This window comes from Coregonus lavaretus, assembly GCF_964263955.1.
Source record: "Coregonus lavaretus genome assembly, chromosome: 27".
In the NCBI taxonomy this organism is placed as follows: Eukaryota; Metazoa; Chordata; class Actinopteri; order Salmoniformes; family Salmonidae; genus Coregonus; species Coregonus lavaretus.
Window position 1 is genome coordinate 12,857,911 of NC_140014.1, and position 21,180 is coordinate 12,879,090.

At 44.1% G+C, this 21,180-nt stretch overlaps 1 protein-coding gene across 2 annotated transcripts in view; it reads right to left on the reverse strand.

Moving 5' to 3' along the window:
• Positions 1-21,180, reverse strand: part of smyd3 (SET and MYND domain containing 3) — a 174,066-nt gene that overhangs the window by 58,296 nt on the left and 94,590 nt on the right. For both annotated transcript variants that reach the window (XM_084144249.1, XM_084144250.1), the window contains one exon: positions 6,092-6,159. In XM_084144249.1, coding sequence (XP_084000375.1) covers positions 6,092-6,159 — 68 coding nt within the window. The remainder of the gene's footprint in view (positions 1-6,091; positions 6,160-21,180) is intronic.

Consider the following 21,180-nt stretch of genomic DNA (forward strand, 5'->3'; position numbering starts at 1 on the left):
CTATGTCAAAAATATGTATATTTTTCTCCATATCTAAGCATACATCTTGAGCTGACTGTATCCCCCTGACTGGTTGTTCTTTTAAAAAAATAAACGAAATATGCTTCTCTGCATCTCTGTTAAAATCTGGATAAAAGATTTAAAGGAATGTGAATTTTATTCAGTACATTTAGTAATTGCTTGCTTTTCTAAAGTCTACCAACAGGCATGCCAGCTAAGATGGAGTAGTAGCTAGCTTGTCTAACTAACTTCATTGGTAGCCTTGGGAACCTATCTGGGCTAGCTAAAGCCAACTTCATAAAATTGCTAGGTGGCTAGTAATAGCATGACACATCTGAAACACACACACATACGTGCACATGCGCACAGAGAAACCCGAACAAAACGGCCAAATTAATTATCTAGTCATGACCAAGTTATTGTAGAAAGTAGAAGTAACATGCCAGTACATTACAGGGAATACTAAATGAAACAGGAGCTAGATATTAAATAATTTAAAAATAAGTAGAAAAAGAAAGTGAATGTGAGAATAGAGGTAGAGACTTGTCAGGAGAAAACCCCTCTCTTCTGCAAACCGGTGGAAGCACCGTCCATTGCTAGGCAACCCAGAAATATCAATAGGCAGGGCATAGTCGAGTAGAAGCCCATCTTTTATGGATGTGTCTCACACACACACACACACAGCGGTGTTAGCAGTGTAGGGAGGCTTGGCTAAGCCATGCTAAACCCTCTCAGACCATCTGACAAGCTGACTTAGCCAGATATACAACCAGGGTTAGAGACTACCTGCAGAACCCTCTGTGTGTGTGTGTGTGTGTGTACACGATGTGTGTGTCTGCGATCTGTGTGTATGTGTACGTGATGTGTGTGTTTGTGGTGTATGCACGCAGTGTGTGTGTGTGTGTGTGTGTGTGTGTGTGTGTGTGTGTGTATCTGTGTAGTCAGTATAACATGCAGCGTTGCGACAGCCCTGATCCCCCATATTCACCAGACCTGAACAGTGGGATTAGCCTGAATCACGCTTCAGAATACCACTACGCTGTCCTGTGTGTGTGTGTGTAACTGCTTTAGAAAACCACTCCTCTCCTCCACTCAAACATAAGCCACGCCCAGGTCAGCATATTCTACAGTACACACATCCATGTGCGCGCACTAGGGCTGTCCCCGACCCAAATAAATCTTGGTTGATCGAAAGTCGTCTGTTCTTTCGACCAATCGATTGCTCAAAATGTTTTACCGTGTATTTTTCCATATATAGACACACCCTATGTGTTTTAATAAAATCAACTATGTGCATTGAGCTTGTCTGATGATTTAAGCTTACGGTTTGATGCCTCAAGAGGGCACCAGAGATCAAGATAACCAGAAGAAAAAAAAACGTAACCTGACCCAACTATTTTCCTCCCGCTCCTGCTGGCTTTCACAGATTCTGTCATTACTCTCCTTTCCCCCTTCTGATAACCAGGTGGCGAATCGCATCTCTGCATGTCTGGCAGACACATCAGTGTGGATGTCGGATCACCACCTCAAGCTGAACCTCGGCAAGACGGAGCTGCTCTTCCTCCCGGGGAAGGACTGCCCGCTCCATGATCTCGCCATCACGGTTGATAACTCCATTGTGTCCTCCGCCCAGAGTGCAAAGAACCTTGGCGTGACCCTGGACAATACCCTGTCGTTCTCCGCTAACATCAAAGTGGTGACCCGATCCTGCAGGTTCATGCTCTACAACATTCGCAGAGTACGACCCTACCTTACACAGAAAGCGGCACAGGTCCTAATCCAGGCACTTATCCAGAATATTGCAGCCCGTCTGGTGTTCAACCTTCCAAGTTCTCTCATGTCACCCCGCTCCTCCGCACACTCCACTAGCTTCCAGTTGAGGCTCGCATCTACTACAAGACCATGGTGCTTGCCTACGGAGCTGTGAGGGGAACGGCACCTCCTTACCTTCAGGCTCTGATCCTACACCCAAACGAGGGCACTACGTTCATCCACCTCTGGCCTGCTAGCTCCCCTACCTCTACGGAAGCACAGTTCCCGCTCAGTCCAGTCAAAGCTATTCGCTGCTCTGGCACCCCAATGGTGGAACAAGCTCCCCCACGACGCCAGGACAGCGGAGTCACTGACCACCTTCCGGAGACACTTGAAACCCTACCTCTTTAAGGAATACCTGGAATAGTATAAAGTAAACCTTCTTCCCCCACCCCCCATTAAAAAAAAAAGAAAAAAAAAGTGGTTGTCCCACTGGCTATCATAAGTTGAATGCACCAATTTGTAAGTCGCTCTGGATAAGAGCGTCTGCTAAATGATGTAAATGTAAAGCATCGCAGTGCTAGCTGTGCCACTAGAGATCCTGGTTCGAACCCATGGGGCGGCGCACAATTGGCCCAGCGTCGTCCAGGGTAGGGGAGGGAATGGCCGGCAGGGATGTAGCTCAGTTGGTAGAGCATGGCGTTTGCAACGCCAGGGTTGTGGGTTCGATTCCCACGGGGGGCCAGTGTGAAAAAAAATAAAAAAAATAATGTATGCACTCACTAACTGTAAGTCGCTCTGGATAAGAGCGTCTGCTAAATGACTGAAATGTAATTGTAAATGTAATAGGCTATACGAGGAGTCGGCAACCTTTCTCATGTGGAATGCCAATTTATCTTACAATTTCTACCGATCTGCGTGCCAGTTATGGTTTTCATATGCACATTTTCGTGAAACAGTTTCATTTCATTTATAATAACGTCTTCATAACTCAAAATCATTGTCATGTGGTTAATCAAAACTCTATCCAAATCTAAATGAAAATGATACAAACCTAAAAAGTAACTTCTATTGCTATTGGCAACCACGAAAAATAGCCTACATAAAGCCAACAAATAAAAACATTGCAGCCTGCAGGTAGAAAATATCCTGATTAAAAATAAATATCCTATAAATCACATTGGCTATACATGGCCTGTCTGCAACGAACTTGAAACATTGTCTCAACTATTAGGTTGGGTCCAGCCCCCAAGCTTGCACTAGAGAATTTGCAACATTGTATAAAATATACTGGGCCCTCAGAGTTTCCCTGCCAGTGAGCTCGGGACAGACACAGCTGTGGGCTGTTGGCCAAACGGTTCTATTTTTGTTTCATCAGACCAGAGGACATTTCTCCAAAAAGTATGATATTTGTCCCCATGTGCAGTTGCAAACCGTAGTCATCTCTAGGAGACAGAACGCGTCTCCTTCCTGAGCGGTATGACGGCTGCATGGTCCCATGGTGTTTATACTTGCAAACTATTGTTTGTACAGATGAACGTGGTACCTTCAGGCGTTTGGAAATTGCTCCCAAGGATGAACCAGACTTGTGGAGGTCTACAATAATTTTTCTTAGGTCTTGGCTAATTTCTTTTGATTTTCCCATGATGTCAAGCAAAGAGGCACTGAGTTTGAAGGTAGGCCTATCAGAAGCTTCTAAAGCATCATTTCCTGGAATTTTCCAAGCTGTTTAAAGGCACAGTCAACTTAGTGTATGTAAACTTCTGACCCACTGGAATTGTGATACAGTGAATTATAAGTGAAATAATCAGTCTGTAAACAATTGTTGTAAAGATTACTTGTGTCATGCACAAAGTAGATGCCCTAACCGACTTGCCAAAACTATAGTTTGTTAACAAGACATTTGTGGAGTGGTTGAAAAACAAGTTTTAATGACTCCAACCTAAGTGTATGTAAACTTCCGACTTCAACTGTAAACAGTACCAGCACCCAAAATAAGTACCGGAACCTATTTCAGTCCAAGTCAAGCACTGATAAGAAGCCTATTTTATGTGGTTTCCACTGGATCAGACCATGAAATTTTTCCCTTTCACGCTGAGTGGTTATCGAAAGGGAGAGAGCTGGAAAGATGTTTCTAATACATTGAGGAACTATTGTAATTCTCAATGGATGTAAAAACAGACTTCATTTGCTTGCTGTTTGAGGTGAAGAAAACATGACTTTGAGAAGCTCCACAGCGGTGGTGTGTTAAGCCAACCAGAAATACTATATTATACAGGATGTACCGCCTCCACCTACCGTCAACCAATCATGTCAATGTGGAGCTATAGAGAGCCCTCCGCATTGTTACAAAATTTGGGAGGTGCATGGCGATGTGGTACGGAGCTTGATTTGGCCTCTGCATGCCTCTGGAGGCTCCGCAATTGCGTCACACCCTCCATATGGAGCCTCCGACCACATTTTTGAATCAAGCATAAATTGGCTTTTAGTCTAGGCCTCCGCAATGGATTAGTTCACAGACAATAACACCCACACCTATCACTTCTCTCTTTTCCTTCTCTCACAACCTTCTCCCCCTCTCCTTCTCTCCCTCTCCTTCTCCCCCTCTCCTTCTCCCCCTCCCGTGGGACAGAATGCTCCTTCCTAGCGCCTGAATCTGAGCTACATAATTATCTGACATGTCAACACCGATAAACATATAATTTAACAACCATTCATCCCTCCCGCTCTCTCTCCCTCTCTTACTGCCTCAAAGAGCGGTCAATTGTCAGTCAGGAAGTAGAGAGCGAGAGAACAATCTAGAGATGGAGAGAGCGAAAGAGATTGACAGAGAAAGGCAGAGAAAGAGATGGTGGAGAGACTGATTTTAGTATAGTGTGTTCATCCTAGAGAAGAGGTAACCATCTGGTTGATGAAGAGATAAAGTTGATTTTCCCATTGACAGCTTTGTTAACCCTTTACACTCATACCTGTATATGGTTTGAAAATGGCAGATTTGGAAACTGATAAGTGCCTAAATTGGAACACAGTGGCTGTACAGTAACATGCTATACATGACATCAGCGCTCTGCGCTTCACAGCTCTGTATGGGTTTTGACTGACAGCCGTTCTGAACTTGAGCACCGCATGTGACAGGAAGTTGCCCCCATCCCTCCCGCTAATTGGGCAACTTTTGCACATTTTTTGTTGTCTGAGAGAGGGAAATGCTGGAAATTATGAGGACTCAATGTATTTTGAAAGTTGAAGATGATTATAAATACCGCTTTGCTGTCATACAAGCAAGCCAAACACCAACGTTTATGATCACTATGTTTGATGTATAGTTACAAGATGACATGGCGCTATACCCTGGGTTGTCGTGAACAGAATGAGCCTATGTTTGTTGTTTTATGAAGGACATTTGCAGCGGACCACACATCTGAATGCACTCATGACTCCATTCTATGCGCACCAACATTACGATCTGCTTCTCAGAATTGCATTGTGAAAGCCTAACACTGTAAGATAGTATTCTATCATTTCATTTAGTTAGTCGTGTTAGTGAAATTATGCCCACCTGACCCAGATTGCGATTTATACATTTTTAGATTGCGTAAACAACAACAGTAATTGTGTAAAGGCGGGGATCAAGGGCTGTGTTCCAAACAAATCAACTACAAGTGTGCTTGCTCTAGTTCCTCAACGGCACAGCTAGGAGAACTTAAAAAAAGCACCTTGTAGTTGAAAACCCTTCTTTGAGTCATAAAAGTGCATTGAAATTACTTAGGAACTTTGGAGAGGTGTGTGGCCACTTGGAAACACCAGTTAGACCTCTAATTTTTTGCACCTACCCCAGGAATATTCTTATCATGTTACTGAATGTATCCAGAGTATTTTCAGATTTTGCTATCAACAAATGCGGAGAAAAGTACAGTAAATGTAAAATGCACATACAATCAACAGTTTAATGTTTGGATTCAGTCTTGTGTCAGGTGAACTGTTGTGTCCTCACCTTTAGTCTATTAATTTCCCCATAATCTCCAAACTGTTCCCTTTTAATTGCTACCATGGTTATGCATATGCATTCCATATTTCCTCCGTAAGAAACATTTACATTTAGCCCCCTATCCATATAGGCCAATTCCCACGAGTGTAAGGGGTTAATGGTGATACCAGGGGAACCCCCCCCCCCCCCCCATTATGAGCCAATGATAGGCCCTAACACGTCAGGATCTAACCACTAAACACTACTCTCTGGTAATTACATGCAACTATGACACCAGGCTTTCTCACGAAACACTGTGTGTGTGTGTGTGTGTGTGTGTGTGTGTGTGTGTGTGTGTGTGTGTGTGTGTCTTACCTGGGGTAGAGTCCCACTCCGATCTCTTGTAGCTCCCCGTCACTGATGGTGAAACAATTACATGTAAGCTGCAGAGAAAGAACACAGAACAAATTAGTTACACACTCACACCACTGTTCAGATACTGACAGCACTACCACAGTCACAGATAAAATAAAGAAACCTTATCACTGCAATATAATGAGACTTGGTGCTGCCTGGCTGTCATCCCCCATAACAGAAATAGGATATATAGATCAAAGACAGAACATGGAGGAAATGAAAGAAATATAAAAATGTCTGCAGGTAATGTCCAATCTCACTCTTCATGTTGTCTCCCAAATAAGGAGCAAATGCTCAGAGAGAGAGAGAGAGAGAGAGAGAGAGAGAGAAACCTTCCACCCCATGTCTATATGACTGTTTAAAGAGTGTGTCAGTGAGTTTATAATGAAGACACATTGATGCCGTCCAGAGAAAGACAAGAGTGAAGGAGTGGAGGGGAGTATGTCTGCTTATGTCTTAGAGACTGTCAAATACGAAGTGTGTGTGTGTGTGTGTGTGTGTGTGTGTGTGTGTGTGTGTCACACCCAGACACATATATAATACTCTACTGTTCATGTGTGTCTGCTGTGTGTCCATCTATGGATATGAAAGTATTTTCTTCCTCTGTCATTCCTTCAGGTCTGGTTCTTGTCTAACCCACTATCTGTTTCCTCTTTATCCTAACCAGGTCTGTGTTTCAAAATGTGTGTGTGTGTGTGTGTGTGTGTGTGTGTGCGCATTCATGTGAGAGAGGGAGAGAGAAGAATGTCGACTTAAAACTTAGAGAGACTCACAGACACAGTGCTTGATACCGCCAGTAATATGCTGTATTGAAGTTCCTGAGTCTCTCTAAGTTTGAAGTTTTTCTTTCTCTCACACGAAGCACACACAGTCTTTTTAAAGCCTAAACACACAGACACAATGTTGATCAACATACTGAGCTGTTTGAAACACTGTTTCAAAGAAAATACATTTGAAAAGGTGGGGAGACCAGACTGAGAGAAAATACATTTGAAAAGGTGGGGAGACTAAGAAAACTAGAGCAACTCAAAACACAATCAACACCTCTACTGTGTTGATCTGCCAGTGAGAAAGCAAATCAGTGCAAAAACAACAGTCAAAGCACAGTGTGTGTGTGTGTACACGTGTGTCTATTCTCTAAACAGGCCTCTATCTCCTCCTCAGGCATATATAAAAAAATATCCTCTCTTTTCAGCATCAATATTCATCTCAATGATCTCGCTCTCTGTGACAGAAGGGACCACTGACAATGAAACCAGCTAGAAAACTACACGAGTCTCAATGATTCTGATGTGGTTCACTGAAAGAAGCAGAGGAGTGACATGAGGTCTCATGGGGAAAATAGTTATTTATCATTCACCCAGTTTATCAGCTACATAGACACATTGACTGGTTGTAGCGCTGTCATAAAAACGGACCAAGCCACATTGGCATGTTGACCCGACATTCAATGCCATACCAAAATGTCTCACGGTTTAAGCCACACACACAGAGACTCACACAGTCAAGATCGAGCCAAACCGATGGACAGGATGGACAACAATCTTGGATAGGAGTGGTGAGTGGGCCAGCAGTGTGTGTGTACATAATGAGCGAGAGATGTTTGGTCAATCACCAGATATATGTCAAAACCTGTCAAAGTAGACAAGGGGCACACACACACTTTCCTGGGGCTGAGCTTTTTTACAACCTCTGTAGTGCTGTGCATCACAGAAATACCCATAACTCACTATACCACAGAAGACCCCCCCCCCCCCCCCTCTCTCACACACTCTCCATCTACCTCTGTGTTCACACATTTCTCTCTCTCTCTCTATCTTCAAGTGAAAACTTGAGAGGTGAAAAGCAGAAGAGGAGAAAAATAGGATCTTACAAACTGACCCAGGCCCCCAGGTTGGACTCCATCCCCTTCTCTCTCTCCATCCCTTTTCCTCCCCATGCCCTCCAGCCTTCTCTCAGCTATGACCCGTAGCGTTTTTCTTTGGTTCCAAAAGACAATAATGCTGTGTTTAAATCTCCACTGCTCCCATTCTCTCTCCCTCCCTCATCTTTAATCAAAGTCCGTCTTCAGCGTGTCAGTGAAGCCTCAGTACAGTAATCCATTCGTGGCACTATGTAACCTTTAGGGAGACATTAGGCTTCGGGCCTGGTACCATTTCTATTCCTTGGTCTCCTCGGTCTATCTGCCCAAAGGAAATGAATTTGTTCTTCACTGAGCTGCATCCATTTTGTTGCCACAGCACACAAAAGACAGAGTGGATGGAGTGAGTGTGTGTTTGCGTGTGTGGTTTTTGTGCTTTTACACACACACACACACACACACACACACGTTCTGTTCAGTGTCAGTCTGCCTGTTGGTGTGTGAGTGAAGGTCTGTTATAATCCATAAGGCAGGTTTCACCTTATTAGGCAACATACGCACTGTTAAATGACTCGGGCGGCGGGAAGGAGGGAGGGAGAAAAAAACTAATTTCGACAAACAATGGTGTGGGCACTAAGCTAGTGTGAAGGTATGGAATGCTTCCCAGACTTTCCTCTCCGCTATCTCTCTTCCTCTCATTCGGCCTCTCCCTCCCTTTCTCTTACTCTCTGGGGCAGACAGAGGCAGTCAGGCAGTACGTAAACATCTGCAGTCCTGGCTGTTGAACGCACCATGCATCTCAAATCAAACACACGCACACACACACACATATATATATATACACACACACACATGAATGTGCACGCATACACACACACACACCACACTCTCTGTCTTTGCCATATAGGCCATCTGCCATTAGATGTAAGAGAATAGGCAGTAGCTTTTCTCTTCTGTGTTTACACTCCAGCCACCTGTAGATGGTCAGTGTCCTCCATGTTAGGGCATACACACCGTCCACACACATCCCCACACCACAGCCTTATTTAGGGCCAGAACAACTGGGTCAAACAGTCTATATGGAAACATCAGAGAGATCAAAGGGGATCTCTCTCTCTCTCCCACCTTTCTCTCTGGTCTAGTGAGTCGGAGGTATGTCTCGCTCACACCTGATAGGAACGGATCACTGTAGAGATCCCACACACACGCGCGCACACGTACAAACAAACACACGTGCACACACACCGTGAGGAAGGTCAGTTCAGGAGTGATTCCCTCTGCAGTAACCCTGTGTGTATGTGTGTGTAAGCCAATAGGAACTAGCTCTGACTGAGTGAAAGCGCTCACACACACACACCACATGTCAGGGTTTAAATAGAGAGCTGGTTCAGAAACGGCTGTGTTGATGGAAAAACTCACTTTTAAAAGAAACAAAATAAGTTGATAACATGACAGAGCTTGGTACTAAAACATACAATCTGTGAGAGAGAGATGGAGAGAGATTGAGAAGGTGTAAAATAGAAAGAGAGAGAGGTATATAAGACAGAGATGCTATAGGCCAAGAGAGAAGAAAGGAGAAAGAAAGACAGAGATGCTATAGGCCAAGAGAGAAGAAAGGAGAAAGAAAGACAGAGATGCAGTAGTGAGCAGTCACTCCCCAACTCTCCCTCTCTCACTTTCTCTCTCCATCGCTCTACTTTCCACAGGGCTAATATACACTGCTCAAAAAAATAAAGGGAACACTTAAACAACACATCCTAGATCTGAATGAATGAAATAATCTTATTAAATACTTTTTTCTTTACATAGTTGAATGTGCTGACAACAAAATCACACAAAAATTATCAATGGAAATCAAATGTATCAACCCATGGAGGTCTGGATTTGGAGTACCCTCAAAATTAAAGTGGAAAACCACACTACAGGCTGATCCAACTTTGATGTAATGTCCTTAAAACAAGTCAAAATGAGGCTCAGTAGTGTGTGTGGCCTCCACGTGCCTGTATGACCTCCCTACAACGCCTGGGCATGCTCCTGATGAGGTGGCGGATGGTCTCCTGAGGGATCTCCTCCCAGACCTGGACTAAAGCATCCGCCAACTCCTGGACAGTCTGTGGTGCAACGTGGCGTTGGTGGATGGAGCGAAACATGATGTCCCAGATGTGCTCAATTGGATTCAGGTCTGGGGAACGGGCGGGCCAGTCCATAGCATCAATACCTTCCTCTTGCAGGAACTGCTGACACACTCCAGCCACATGAGGTCTAGCATTGTCTTGCATTAGGAGGAACCCAGGGCCAACCGCACCAGCATATGGTCTCACAAGGGGTCTGAGGATCTCATCTCGGTACCTAATGGCAGTCAGGCTACCTCTGGCGAGCACATGGAGGACTGTGCGGCCCCCCAAAGAAATGCCACCCCACACCATGACTGACCCACCGCCAAACCGGTCATGCTGGAGGATGTTGCAGGCAGCAGAACGTTCTCCACGGCGTCTCCAGACTCTGTCACGTCTGTCACATGTGCTCAGTGTGAACCTGCTTTCATCTGTGAAGAGCACACGGCGCCAGTGGCGAATTTGCCAATCTTGGTGTTCTCTGGCAAATGCCAAACGTCCTGCACGGTGTTGGGCTGTAAGCACAACCCCCACCTGTGGACGTCGGGCCCTCATACCACCCTCATGGAGTCTGTTTCTGACGTTTGAGCAGACACATGCACATTTGTGGCCTGCTGAAGGTCATTTTGCAGGGCTCTGGCAGTGCTCCTCCTGCTCCTCCTTGCACAAAGGCGGAGGTAGCAGTCCTGCTGCTGGGTTGTTGCCCTCCTACGGCCTCCTCCACGTCTCCTGATGTACTGGCCTGTCTCCTGGTAGCGCCTCCATGCTCTGGACACTACACTGACAGACACAGCAAACCTTCTTGCCACAGCTCGCATTGATGTGCCATCCTGGATGAGCTGCACTACCTGAGCCACTTGTGTGGGTTGTAGACTCCGTCTCATGCTACCACTAGAGTGAAAGCACCGCCAGCATTCAAAAGTGACCAAAACATCAGCCAGGAAGCATAGGAACTGAGAAGTGGTCTGTGGTCACCACCTGCATAACCACTTCTTTATTGGGGGTGTCTTGCTAATTGCCTATAATTTCCACCTGTTGTCTATTCCATTTGCACAACAGCATGTGAAATGTATTGTCAATCAGTGTTGCTTCCTAAGTGGACAGTTTGATTTCATAGAAGTGTGATTGACTTGGAGTTACATTGTGTTGTTTAAGTGTTCCCTTTATTTTTTTTGAGCAGTGTAGTTATACTCATACCGTTGAGTCATTCGGTATAAATGACTTTTAAAATAGACAGGCAAGGCCTGAAATCACTCTGTTACACTTGGCCCAGTGTGGGAGAGACGAGACCAAATGTCACTTCATTGAAATGAATGGCTTCAGGGTAAGCAACTTTCTCCCTCTATATCTATAACTCTCTATGACTCTCTATGAGATGTGGGTGTGTTAGTGTGTATTATACTATAACTCTCTCAGATGTACCACCCCCTGCTACGGTCTGATAGAGTTTGCAGTGAGAAGAGATTTAAATTTAAATGACAGAGAGGAGAGGACAGGGGCTGCTGTTGAATACTAAGTGAGACAAGAGGTGTGTGTGTGTGTGTGTGTGTGTGTGTGTGTGTGTGTGTGTGTGTGTGTGAAATTGAGAAATTAAATCTTACTTCGGGACAGCAACACACACAAAACAAGCAGCTCACTGGGACTCGAGGGGATGCAGCCACCATTTTAGTTTAAACAAGGATGAAGGTAACAGAGTAGAGGTGAAATGAAGAGGGGAGAGAGAGGAAGGGCGGGCATGAGGGAGCGTCTTAGAGGTGTAAACTCGGTAGTCTACTCGTTAAGCATAAATGAGAGTGGGCACCTTGAATTAAAGAGGTGCACCCTGGGAAGCTACAGGTGGAAAGGAGGAAGAAGAGAGAAATGTGTCTGAACAAACGCCTGTCTCTCTCCAGGAAGGACTCATAGGGTTTCATATTCACAGCTGTGTCACTTTGACATGTCCTGAAAACGTATTAGTTTCGAAAAGAAAAAAAACTCCATAATGAGCTTGAGGTAAATTTGAATGGTGAAATAATTAAGTTTGAAAGTGAGCATATCTATTAACTTTAAGCAATAACTTGCTACCTTAAAACCCCTAAAAGTCTAAGCCGTTGCGAGGTGGGTTCTACTAAGCTAACGTATGGAATTGTTTTAAGATGGTCATACCACGGATCATTTAGCTATTTGATTTATAATTTTAGAACCCCTGTAGGTATAAAAGAATATATAAAAAAATGATTTGATCAAATATTGAATTTGGCCTTTACTACTATAGCCCATAGAAATGCATTGAATAACACATTTATAAATGTCAAAACAGACAGTCAAACAATAAATCATAAGGAACAAGGTTTTGAAGTGTATGTCCTATATCTAAGAATATAAGAAATCTCAGGAAATATATACAGTGCATTCGGAAGGTATTCAGACCCCTTCACATTTTCCAAATTTTGTAACGTTACAGCCTTATTCTAAAGTTGATTGAATAAATTTTTTCCCTCATCAATCTACACACAATAACCCATAAGGACAAAGCGAAAACAGGTTTTTAACATTTGAAGGTCCCCTAGAACACAGTGGCCTCCACAATCCCCCGACTTCAACCCAATTGAGATGGTTTGGGATGAGTCGGACCACAGAGTGAAGTAAGTCGCTCTGGATAAGAGCGTCTGCTAAATGACGTAAATGTAAATGTAAATGCAATGCCAGGGTTGTGGGTTCGATTCCCACGGAGGGCCAGTATGGAAAAAAAAAAAATGTATGCACTCACTAACTGTAAGTCGCTCTGGATAAGAGCGTCTGCTAAATGACTAAAATGTAAATGTAAAACGTTTGACCGGTAGGTATTTTTATTTTTTAAATTTAAATAATTATTTTAAACTGGTACCGGGTTACCTTCAGACGAGTCCAGTGACCTGCAAAACAGAGAACACCATCGTGTTCATGAGTCTCATCTTTCCATAGAATGGTCATATTATTTTGTAGGCCAAACCGTTTCGGACGCTACAGACATTTTCGTGAAAAGACAGGTTTTCGGGATGTCTCCTGTTTTGACAAACAGCGCTGTAGCTCTGCCAATTTCCACCGCAGAAGGCCGACAGGTGGATGTGGTGGATTGAGACGCAGCCCATAAAAAAAAAAACATATCTCTAGCTTAAACATTTTAATGAGGATTTTTGTATTATGTTAATTAAATGAATTGACTCTTAAGTTAATGGACATTTTATGGAAGACAGTCTTTGTCCCAAATGGCACCCTATTCCCTACGTAGTGCACTACTTTTAAGCAGAGACCATAGGGAATAGGGTGCCATTTGGGACAAAGACTGTCTTCCATAAAATGTCCATTAACTTAAGAGTCAATTCAGTATGTCTATGACAATGGCTCTATGCTGTCTCAGTAGCGAGAACTCAAACCACAGACAGATTTGCCTTGGACCCCAAGAGTTCTCATTACGTTTCTTATCAGTCACACAGCGATGTTTTAATTAATGTTTGAATGTTATAAAAGTCATTACTGACAACGAACCTCTGATTCCCCTCAGAGAGAGCGAGGGAGAGATATACCTAGAGAGTGAGAGCTGAAGAAAGAGATAGCTAGAGAGAGAGGCAGAAAGAGATGAGGCAAAGAGATATACATAGACAGAGAGAGAGATAAAAAAGTGGAAGAGACATACCCAGACAGAGAGAGCAAGAGAGAGCGAGGGAATAAGAGAGAGCGTAATCTCCACAGTGGCTGCAGCAGTGGGAGAGGCGAAGTAATATCTGTTAAATGGTAATCCCTTTTACAGATGAGACCGTGTCTCCATGCAGATTAGCTCATTCACACACAGAGCCATGCAGACAGGCAGGCAGGCCTGGGCCAGGGACAAGCCCAGGATCAGCTGCGCTAAACTGGGGAGAGAGAGGTCTGAGCTGGGCCTGTCTGGAGCTCCTCTCGACATGCTTGGTTATGGCTGGCTAGAAAAAAACAGGGACTGGAGGTCAGACAAGGATACATACAAGGCTATACACACATAATTCTCTCTCAAACACACACACAGTCTGTCTCTTCCATGTCTCAGGACATATTCCACCACACATTAAGAAAAAGGACAAGAGAGAGAGAGAGAAAAAGAGAGAGAGAGAGAGAGAGAGACAGAGAGAGAGAGAGAGAGAGAGAGAGAGAGACAGAGAGAGAGAGAGAGAGAGAGAGAGAGACAGAGAGAGAGAGAAAAAGAGAGAGAGAGAGAGAGAGAGAGAGAGAGAGAGAGAGAGAGAGAGAGAGAGAGAGAGAGAGAGAGAGAGAGAGAGAAGAGAGAGAGAGAGACGGAGAGAGAGAGAAAGGGAGGAGTGTAAAGTGATAGAAGGACTGTTCAGAACAAGTCATGTCACTGTCACACACTGCTTCTCAGGTCCTAGAGGGCTGTCCAGCACTCACCGTGTGTGTGTGTTAAGCAGAGCCGCCAGGGAGAAGGTATGAGATTAAGAGATGGCGACAGAGAGAGCATCACAGAGCTGAGGGCGGCGCAATAAGACATGTCTGAGATTTGCCACACACACACACACACACACACACACACATACACACACACACATCACCAACACTGTAACAGATGGTTATTACCTTGGGGCTCAGGGGAGAGAGATGAATGCTGTCCCAACCTTTACCTCATCTTCCCTCTCTCACCATCCCATCCCCTCTCCCCTCCATGTTTGAGAATAAGAACCTAATTCTGAAGGCATACAGTTGAAGTCAGAAGTTTCCATACACTTAGGTTGGAGTCATTAAAACTCATTTTTCAACCACTCCACACATTTCTTGTTAACAAACTATAGTTTTGGCAAGTCGGTTAGGACATCTACTTTGTGCATGACACAAGTAATTTTTACAACAATTGTTTACAGACAGATTATTTCACTTATAATTCACTGTATCACAATTCCAGTGGGTCAGAAGTTTACATACACTAAGTTGACTGTGCCTTTAAACAGCTTGGAAAATTCGAGAAAATGGTGTCATGGCTTTAGAAGCTTCTGATAGGGTAATTGACATAATTTGAGTCAATTGGAGGTGTACCTGTGGATGTATTTCAAGGCCTACCTTCAAACTCAGTGCCTCTTTGCTTGACATCATGGGAAAATCAAAAGAAATCAGCCAAGACCTCAGAAAAAAATTGTAGACCTCCACAAGTCTGGTTCATCCTTGGGAGCAATTTCCAAACACCTGAAGGTACCACGTTCATCTGTACAAACAATAGTACGCAAGTATAAACACCATGGGACCACGCAGCCGGCTTTGTGATGGCCACTCCAATACCTTGACTTTGTTGTCCTTAAGCCATTTTGCCACAACTTTGGACGTATGCTTGGGGTCATTGTCCATTTGGAAGACCCATTTGCGACCAAGCTTTAACTTCCTGACTGATGTCTTGAGATGTTGCTTCAATATATCCACATCATTTTCCTTCCTCATGATGCCATCTATTTTGTGAAGTGCACCAGTCCCTCCTGCAGCAAAGCACCCCCACAGCATGATGCTGCCACCCCCGTGCTTCACGGTTGGGATGGTGTTCTTCGGCTTGCAAGCTCCCACTTTTTCCTCCAAACATAACGATGGTCATTACGGCCAAACAGTTATATCTTTGTTTCATCAGACCAGAGGACATTTCTCCAAAAAGTACGATCTTTGTCCCCATGTGCAGTTGCAAACCGTAGTCTGGCTTTTTTATGGCAGTTTTGGAGCAGTGGCTTCTTCCTTGCTGAGCGGCCTTTCAGGTTATGTCGATATAGGAGTTGTTTTACTGTGGATATAGACTTTTGTACCTGTTTCCTCCAGCATCTTCACAAGGTCCTTTGCGGTTGTTCTGGGATTGATTTGCACTTTTCGCACCAAAGTACGTTCATCTCTAGGAGACAGAATGCGTCTCCTTCCTGAGCGGTATGACGGCTGCGTGGTCCCATGGTGTTTATACTTGCGTACTATTGTTTGTACAGATGAACGTGGTACCTTCAGGCGTTTGGAAATTGCTCCCAAGGATGAACCAGACTTGTGGAGGTCTACAATTATTTTTCTGAGGTCTTGGCTGATTTCTTTTGATTTTCTCATGATGTCAAGCAAAGATGCACTGTGTTTGAAGGTAGGCCTTGAAATACATCCACAGGTACACCTCCAGTTGACTCAAATTACGTCAATTAGCATATCAGAAGCTTCTAAAGCCATGACATCATTTTCTGGAATTTCCCAAGCTGTTTAAAGGCACAGTCAACTTAGTGTATGTAAACGTCTGACCCACTGGAATTGTGATACAGTGAATTATAAGTGAAATAATCTGTCTGTATACAATTGTTGGAAAAATTACTTGTGTCATGCACAAAATATATGTCCTAACCGACTTGCCAAAACTATAGTTTGTTAACAAGAAATGTGTGGAGTGGTTGAAAAACGAGTTTTAATGACTCCAACCTAAATGTATGTAAACCTCCGACTTCAACTGTATACAGCCTAAGACACTTTGCCAAAAACGACACATTTTAGTCAGAATGACAGTCGCTTTTTGCAGATGCATCATGGTTTTGTAACTCAATTTGCTAGACACACATTAGCCACAGGCTGAGAATTGTAATGGAACAGGAGATTGCTTCCTTGTCGTTAATGACTCATTTCCATTTTGGGTTATAGCCAGCTGACAGGGTTATAGCGTGTGTGTGCATTCGTGGGTGTGTGCCTGCATGCATGTGTGTGTCTGAAATAGCCAATCATTTGTCAGGGGAGAAAGCCATCTTGTGATTTTGTTTAGTTGGCAGATTTTCTTTCGATTAGGCTGTGTATCCAATCTCTCTGTAACATGTACAGTCCTTCAGTATTCACACCACTTGACTTTTTCCACATTTTGTTGTGTTAGAACCTGAATTTAAAATGAGATACATTGAGAGTTTGTGTCACTGGCCTACACACAATACCTCATAATGTCAAAGTGGAATTATGTTTTTAGAATGTTTTACAAATGAATTAAAAATGAAAACCTGAAATATCTTGAGTCAATAAGTATTCAACCCCTTTGTTATGGCAAGCCTATATAAGTTCAGGAGTGAACATTGGCTTAACAAGTCACATAATAATATGTTGCATGGCCTCTGTGTGCAATGATAGTGTTTAACATGATTTTTGAATGACTACCTCATCTCTGTACCCCACACATACAGATAATTATAAGGTCCCTCAGTCGAGCAGTGAATTTCAACACAGATTCAATCACAAAGACCAGGGAGGTTTTCCAATGCCTCGCAAAGAAGGACACCTATTGGTAGATAGGTAAAAAAAAAAAAATGCAGACCTCAAATAACCCTTTGAGCATGGTGAAATTATTAATTACACTTTGGATGGTGTATCAATACACCCAGTCACTACAAAGATACAGACGTCCTTCCTAACTCGGTTGCCAGAGCCGAAGAAAACCGCTTTCACTATGAGGCCAATGGACTTTCAAACAGTTACAGAGTTTAATGGCTGTGATAGGAGAAAACTGAAGATGGATCAACCACATTGTAGTTACTCCACAAATACTAACCTAATTGACAGAGTGAAAAGAAGGAAGCCTGTACAGAATAACAATATTCTAAAACATGCATACTGTTTGCAACAAGGCACTAAAGTAATACTGCAAAAAATGTGGCAAAGCAATTAACTTTTTGTCCTGAATACAAATCCAACACATTACTTACTGAGTATCAGTATAAACTCTCCATATTTTCAAGCATAGTTGTGCATCATGTTATGGATATGCTTGTAATCATTAAGGACTGGGGAGTTTTTCAGGATAAAAAATAAACGGAATGGAGCTTAGCACAGGAAGATAACTAAAGGAAAACCTGGTCAGTCTGCTTTCCACCAGACACTGGGAGATGAATTCACCTTTCAGCAGAACAATAACCTAAAACACAAGGCCAAATATACTGTACACTGGAGTTGCTTACCAAGACGACATTGAATGTTCCTGAGTGGCCTAATTACAGTTTTTACTTAAATCAGCTTGAAAATCTATGGCAAGATATGTAAATGGTGTCTAGCAATGATCAACTACCAACTTGACAGAACTTGAATAATTTTTAAAATAATAATGTGCAAATACTGGACAATCCAGGTTTGCAAAGCTCTTAGAGACTAACCCAGAAAGACTCACAGCTGTAATCGCTGCCAAAGGTGATTCTAACATGTATCGACTCAAGGGTGTAAATACTTATGTAAATGAGATATTTCTGTATTTCATTTTCAATACATACGCAAATATTTCTAAAAACATGCTTTCACTGTCATTATGGGGTATTGTGTGTAGATGGGTGAGAAAAACATCGAGTTAATCCATTTTGAGTTCAGGCTGTAACAACAAAATGTAGAACAAGTCAAGGGGTATGAATACTTTATGTACACACACACTCATTCTATCTGTTCTGTACGGGTCAGCGTTACTGCATCCTCTGATTGAATTGGTCAGCAGTAGTACTTTACTGTAAGCCAAGCAGGGACAGATTCAACAAAGTGATCGGTACATGATGATCCTGAACCGCAGTATCTGACTACATGCAAATATACCTGTAAACCACACAACCACAAACCTCACCTGTATCTGATAGCAAGTCAACAGGTCGTTTTTTTGGAGTACAGTTCACTGTTGTTATTATTTACACAGAGATACAGTAGAACACTTCTGACTGCCGAGTAGATCATGAGAACCGTGAGACGGGAAAGATAGAGGTCAGGGAGGAGGAGGTGACGGGTGGGAGACAGGAGGGCTAGTCAGAACAGCAGACGATAAGAAGCGTACTACCATCAGATCATAGAGTGTGGTGACTGTTAAACCCACTACCAGCCTCCTGCTGTCATCCCATCATGCAGTGCACTGTGACCTTTACCCTCCGTCTCTGTGGCACATCGACACGGCACTGACGTTCAACACGTGGGCCTGACACACACACTTACTCCTGCAGTCTCATTGCCCCCCTACTGTACCGCTGACTGAGCGCGTTCACAGCTGGGCATCCCACATTCCATCTGGTCACCTGACCCTACGGCTGACCCACCACACACATTTCGACCCTCACCACAAAGGCAAAAGAAAGCAGCTAAATTCCAGTCGAATACCGGGCTAATCCTCTCACACTCCCGGTGGTGGAAAGGACAGAGAAAGGAGGAGAGGAGAGGAGAAGAACAGAGGAGAGGAGACCAAAGGCCTCCTTTGTGAGATGAGGTGAAGAGGTGATGGGGTGAAGGAGAGAATGGGGGGATGACAGAAGGGATGAGAGGTGTTAAAGGAGAGTACGTCTGTGTTCTCTTATTCTGTATAAAGAGCTGTGTGTGTGTGTGTGTGTGTGTGTGTGTGTGTGTGTGTGTGTGTGTGTGTGTGTGTGTGTGTGTGTGTGTGTAGAAAGAGAGCAGGCCCAGGGGCAGTGTCCCATTAATCCCGGTCCCCCTCTCTGACTGACAGGCTGAAAGCAGAGAGGATAAATGTGGGTGGACCAGAATCAGAGAGATTAGTCTGAAAAGATAAGAAATGTGAGAAAAAGTATTAGGTGGGGTGTCTGTGTGTGTAACAGTCTGTTCCACGTCTGGCCTATCTGTGAGGTGTCGTAATGCAGTAACAAGACAGCCAGACGAAATGTTCATGCGCACGCACACATACATTTATCTCATCATGGCTCATATCTTGCATCTCATAAAGCCACAACACTGTCCAGTCCAGTCTAGTTTATTCTTGTCTCTGTCTGTCTGTGGGTAAGTGTTTGTGTGTGTGCGTGTGCGTGTGTGTGTGTGTGTGTGTAGTTTGACTGTTTGGAGTTAGGTTTTCAAGTAGGCCACAGATGTTGATACTGAGTGAGAGAGTGCAGATGTTTCTGCTTCAAACAAAGAACACAGTGTGTGTGTGTGTGTGTGTGTGTGTGTGTTTTTGTGTGACGAGAGGAGACACAGAGTGCAGTGTTTTGTCGGCAGGGCGTCTCTGATCAGATTATATGATTGACTGCTGGAGTGTGACCAGTGCTCGCTCGCACGAACACACACACACACACACACACACACACACACACACACACACACACACACACACACACGAACACACACACACACACGAACACACACACACACGAACACACACACACACGAACACACGTACACCTTGCCCTTTCTCTTACTCGCGCTTCTCTCCTACTCTCCTCAACTCCTGTCATGTTCTCTCCTCTTTTCTCCTCCTCTCTTTCTTTCTCCTCACCTCCTCCACTCACCCCTTCACCTCTTCTACCCTCCTTTATCCCCTTTCCTCCTCTCCTCCTCTATTCATCCTCCTAACCTCTCCTCTCCTCCCAGCTCCTCATTACGGTGTGTCTTTATGAGGTCAGATCATTGATCCACTGGGTGTGGAGGTTACAGTGGAAGTAATGAATGATGTTCTGCAGTGGTCATTCCATTTAACCTGGCGGGGCCATGGGAGAGATGAAGGCAGTTTTACACACTGAGAAGCCGAGTAGGATTTATGTTGCCTCTCCTTTAAGTCAACCACCCTAACCCTATTACACTCCTCTGTTCAGTGGCTCTCTCATTCTCTCTCTCCTTCAATTTTTTATCTTCCTCCCTGTCCCTACCTCTCTTTACCCCTCTCTCTCTTTACCCCTGTCCCTCCCTCTCTTTACCCCTCTCTCTCTTTACCCCTGTCCCACCCTCTCTTTACCCCTCTCTCTCTTTACCCCTGTCCCTCCCTCTCTTTACCCCTGTCCCTCCCTCTCTTTACCCCTGTCCTCCCTCTCTTTACCCCTCTCTCTCTTTACCCCTGTCCCTCCCTCTCTTTACCCCTCTCTCTCTTTACCCCTGTCCCTCCCTCTCTTTACCCCTGTCCTCCCTCTCTTTACCCCTGTCCCTCCCTCTCTTTACCCCTGTCCTCCCTCTCTTTACCCCTGTCCCTACCTCTCTTTACCCCTCTCTCTCTTTACCCCTGTCCCTCCCTCTCTTTACCCCTCTCTCTCTTTACCCCTGTCCCTCCCTCTCTTTACCCCTCTCTCTCTTTACCCCTGTCCCTCCCTCTCTTTACCCCTCTCTCTCTTTACCCCTGTCCCTCCCTCTCTTTA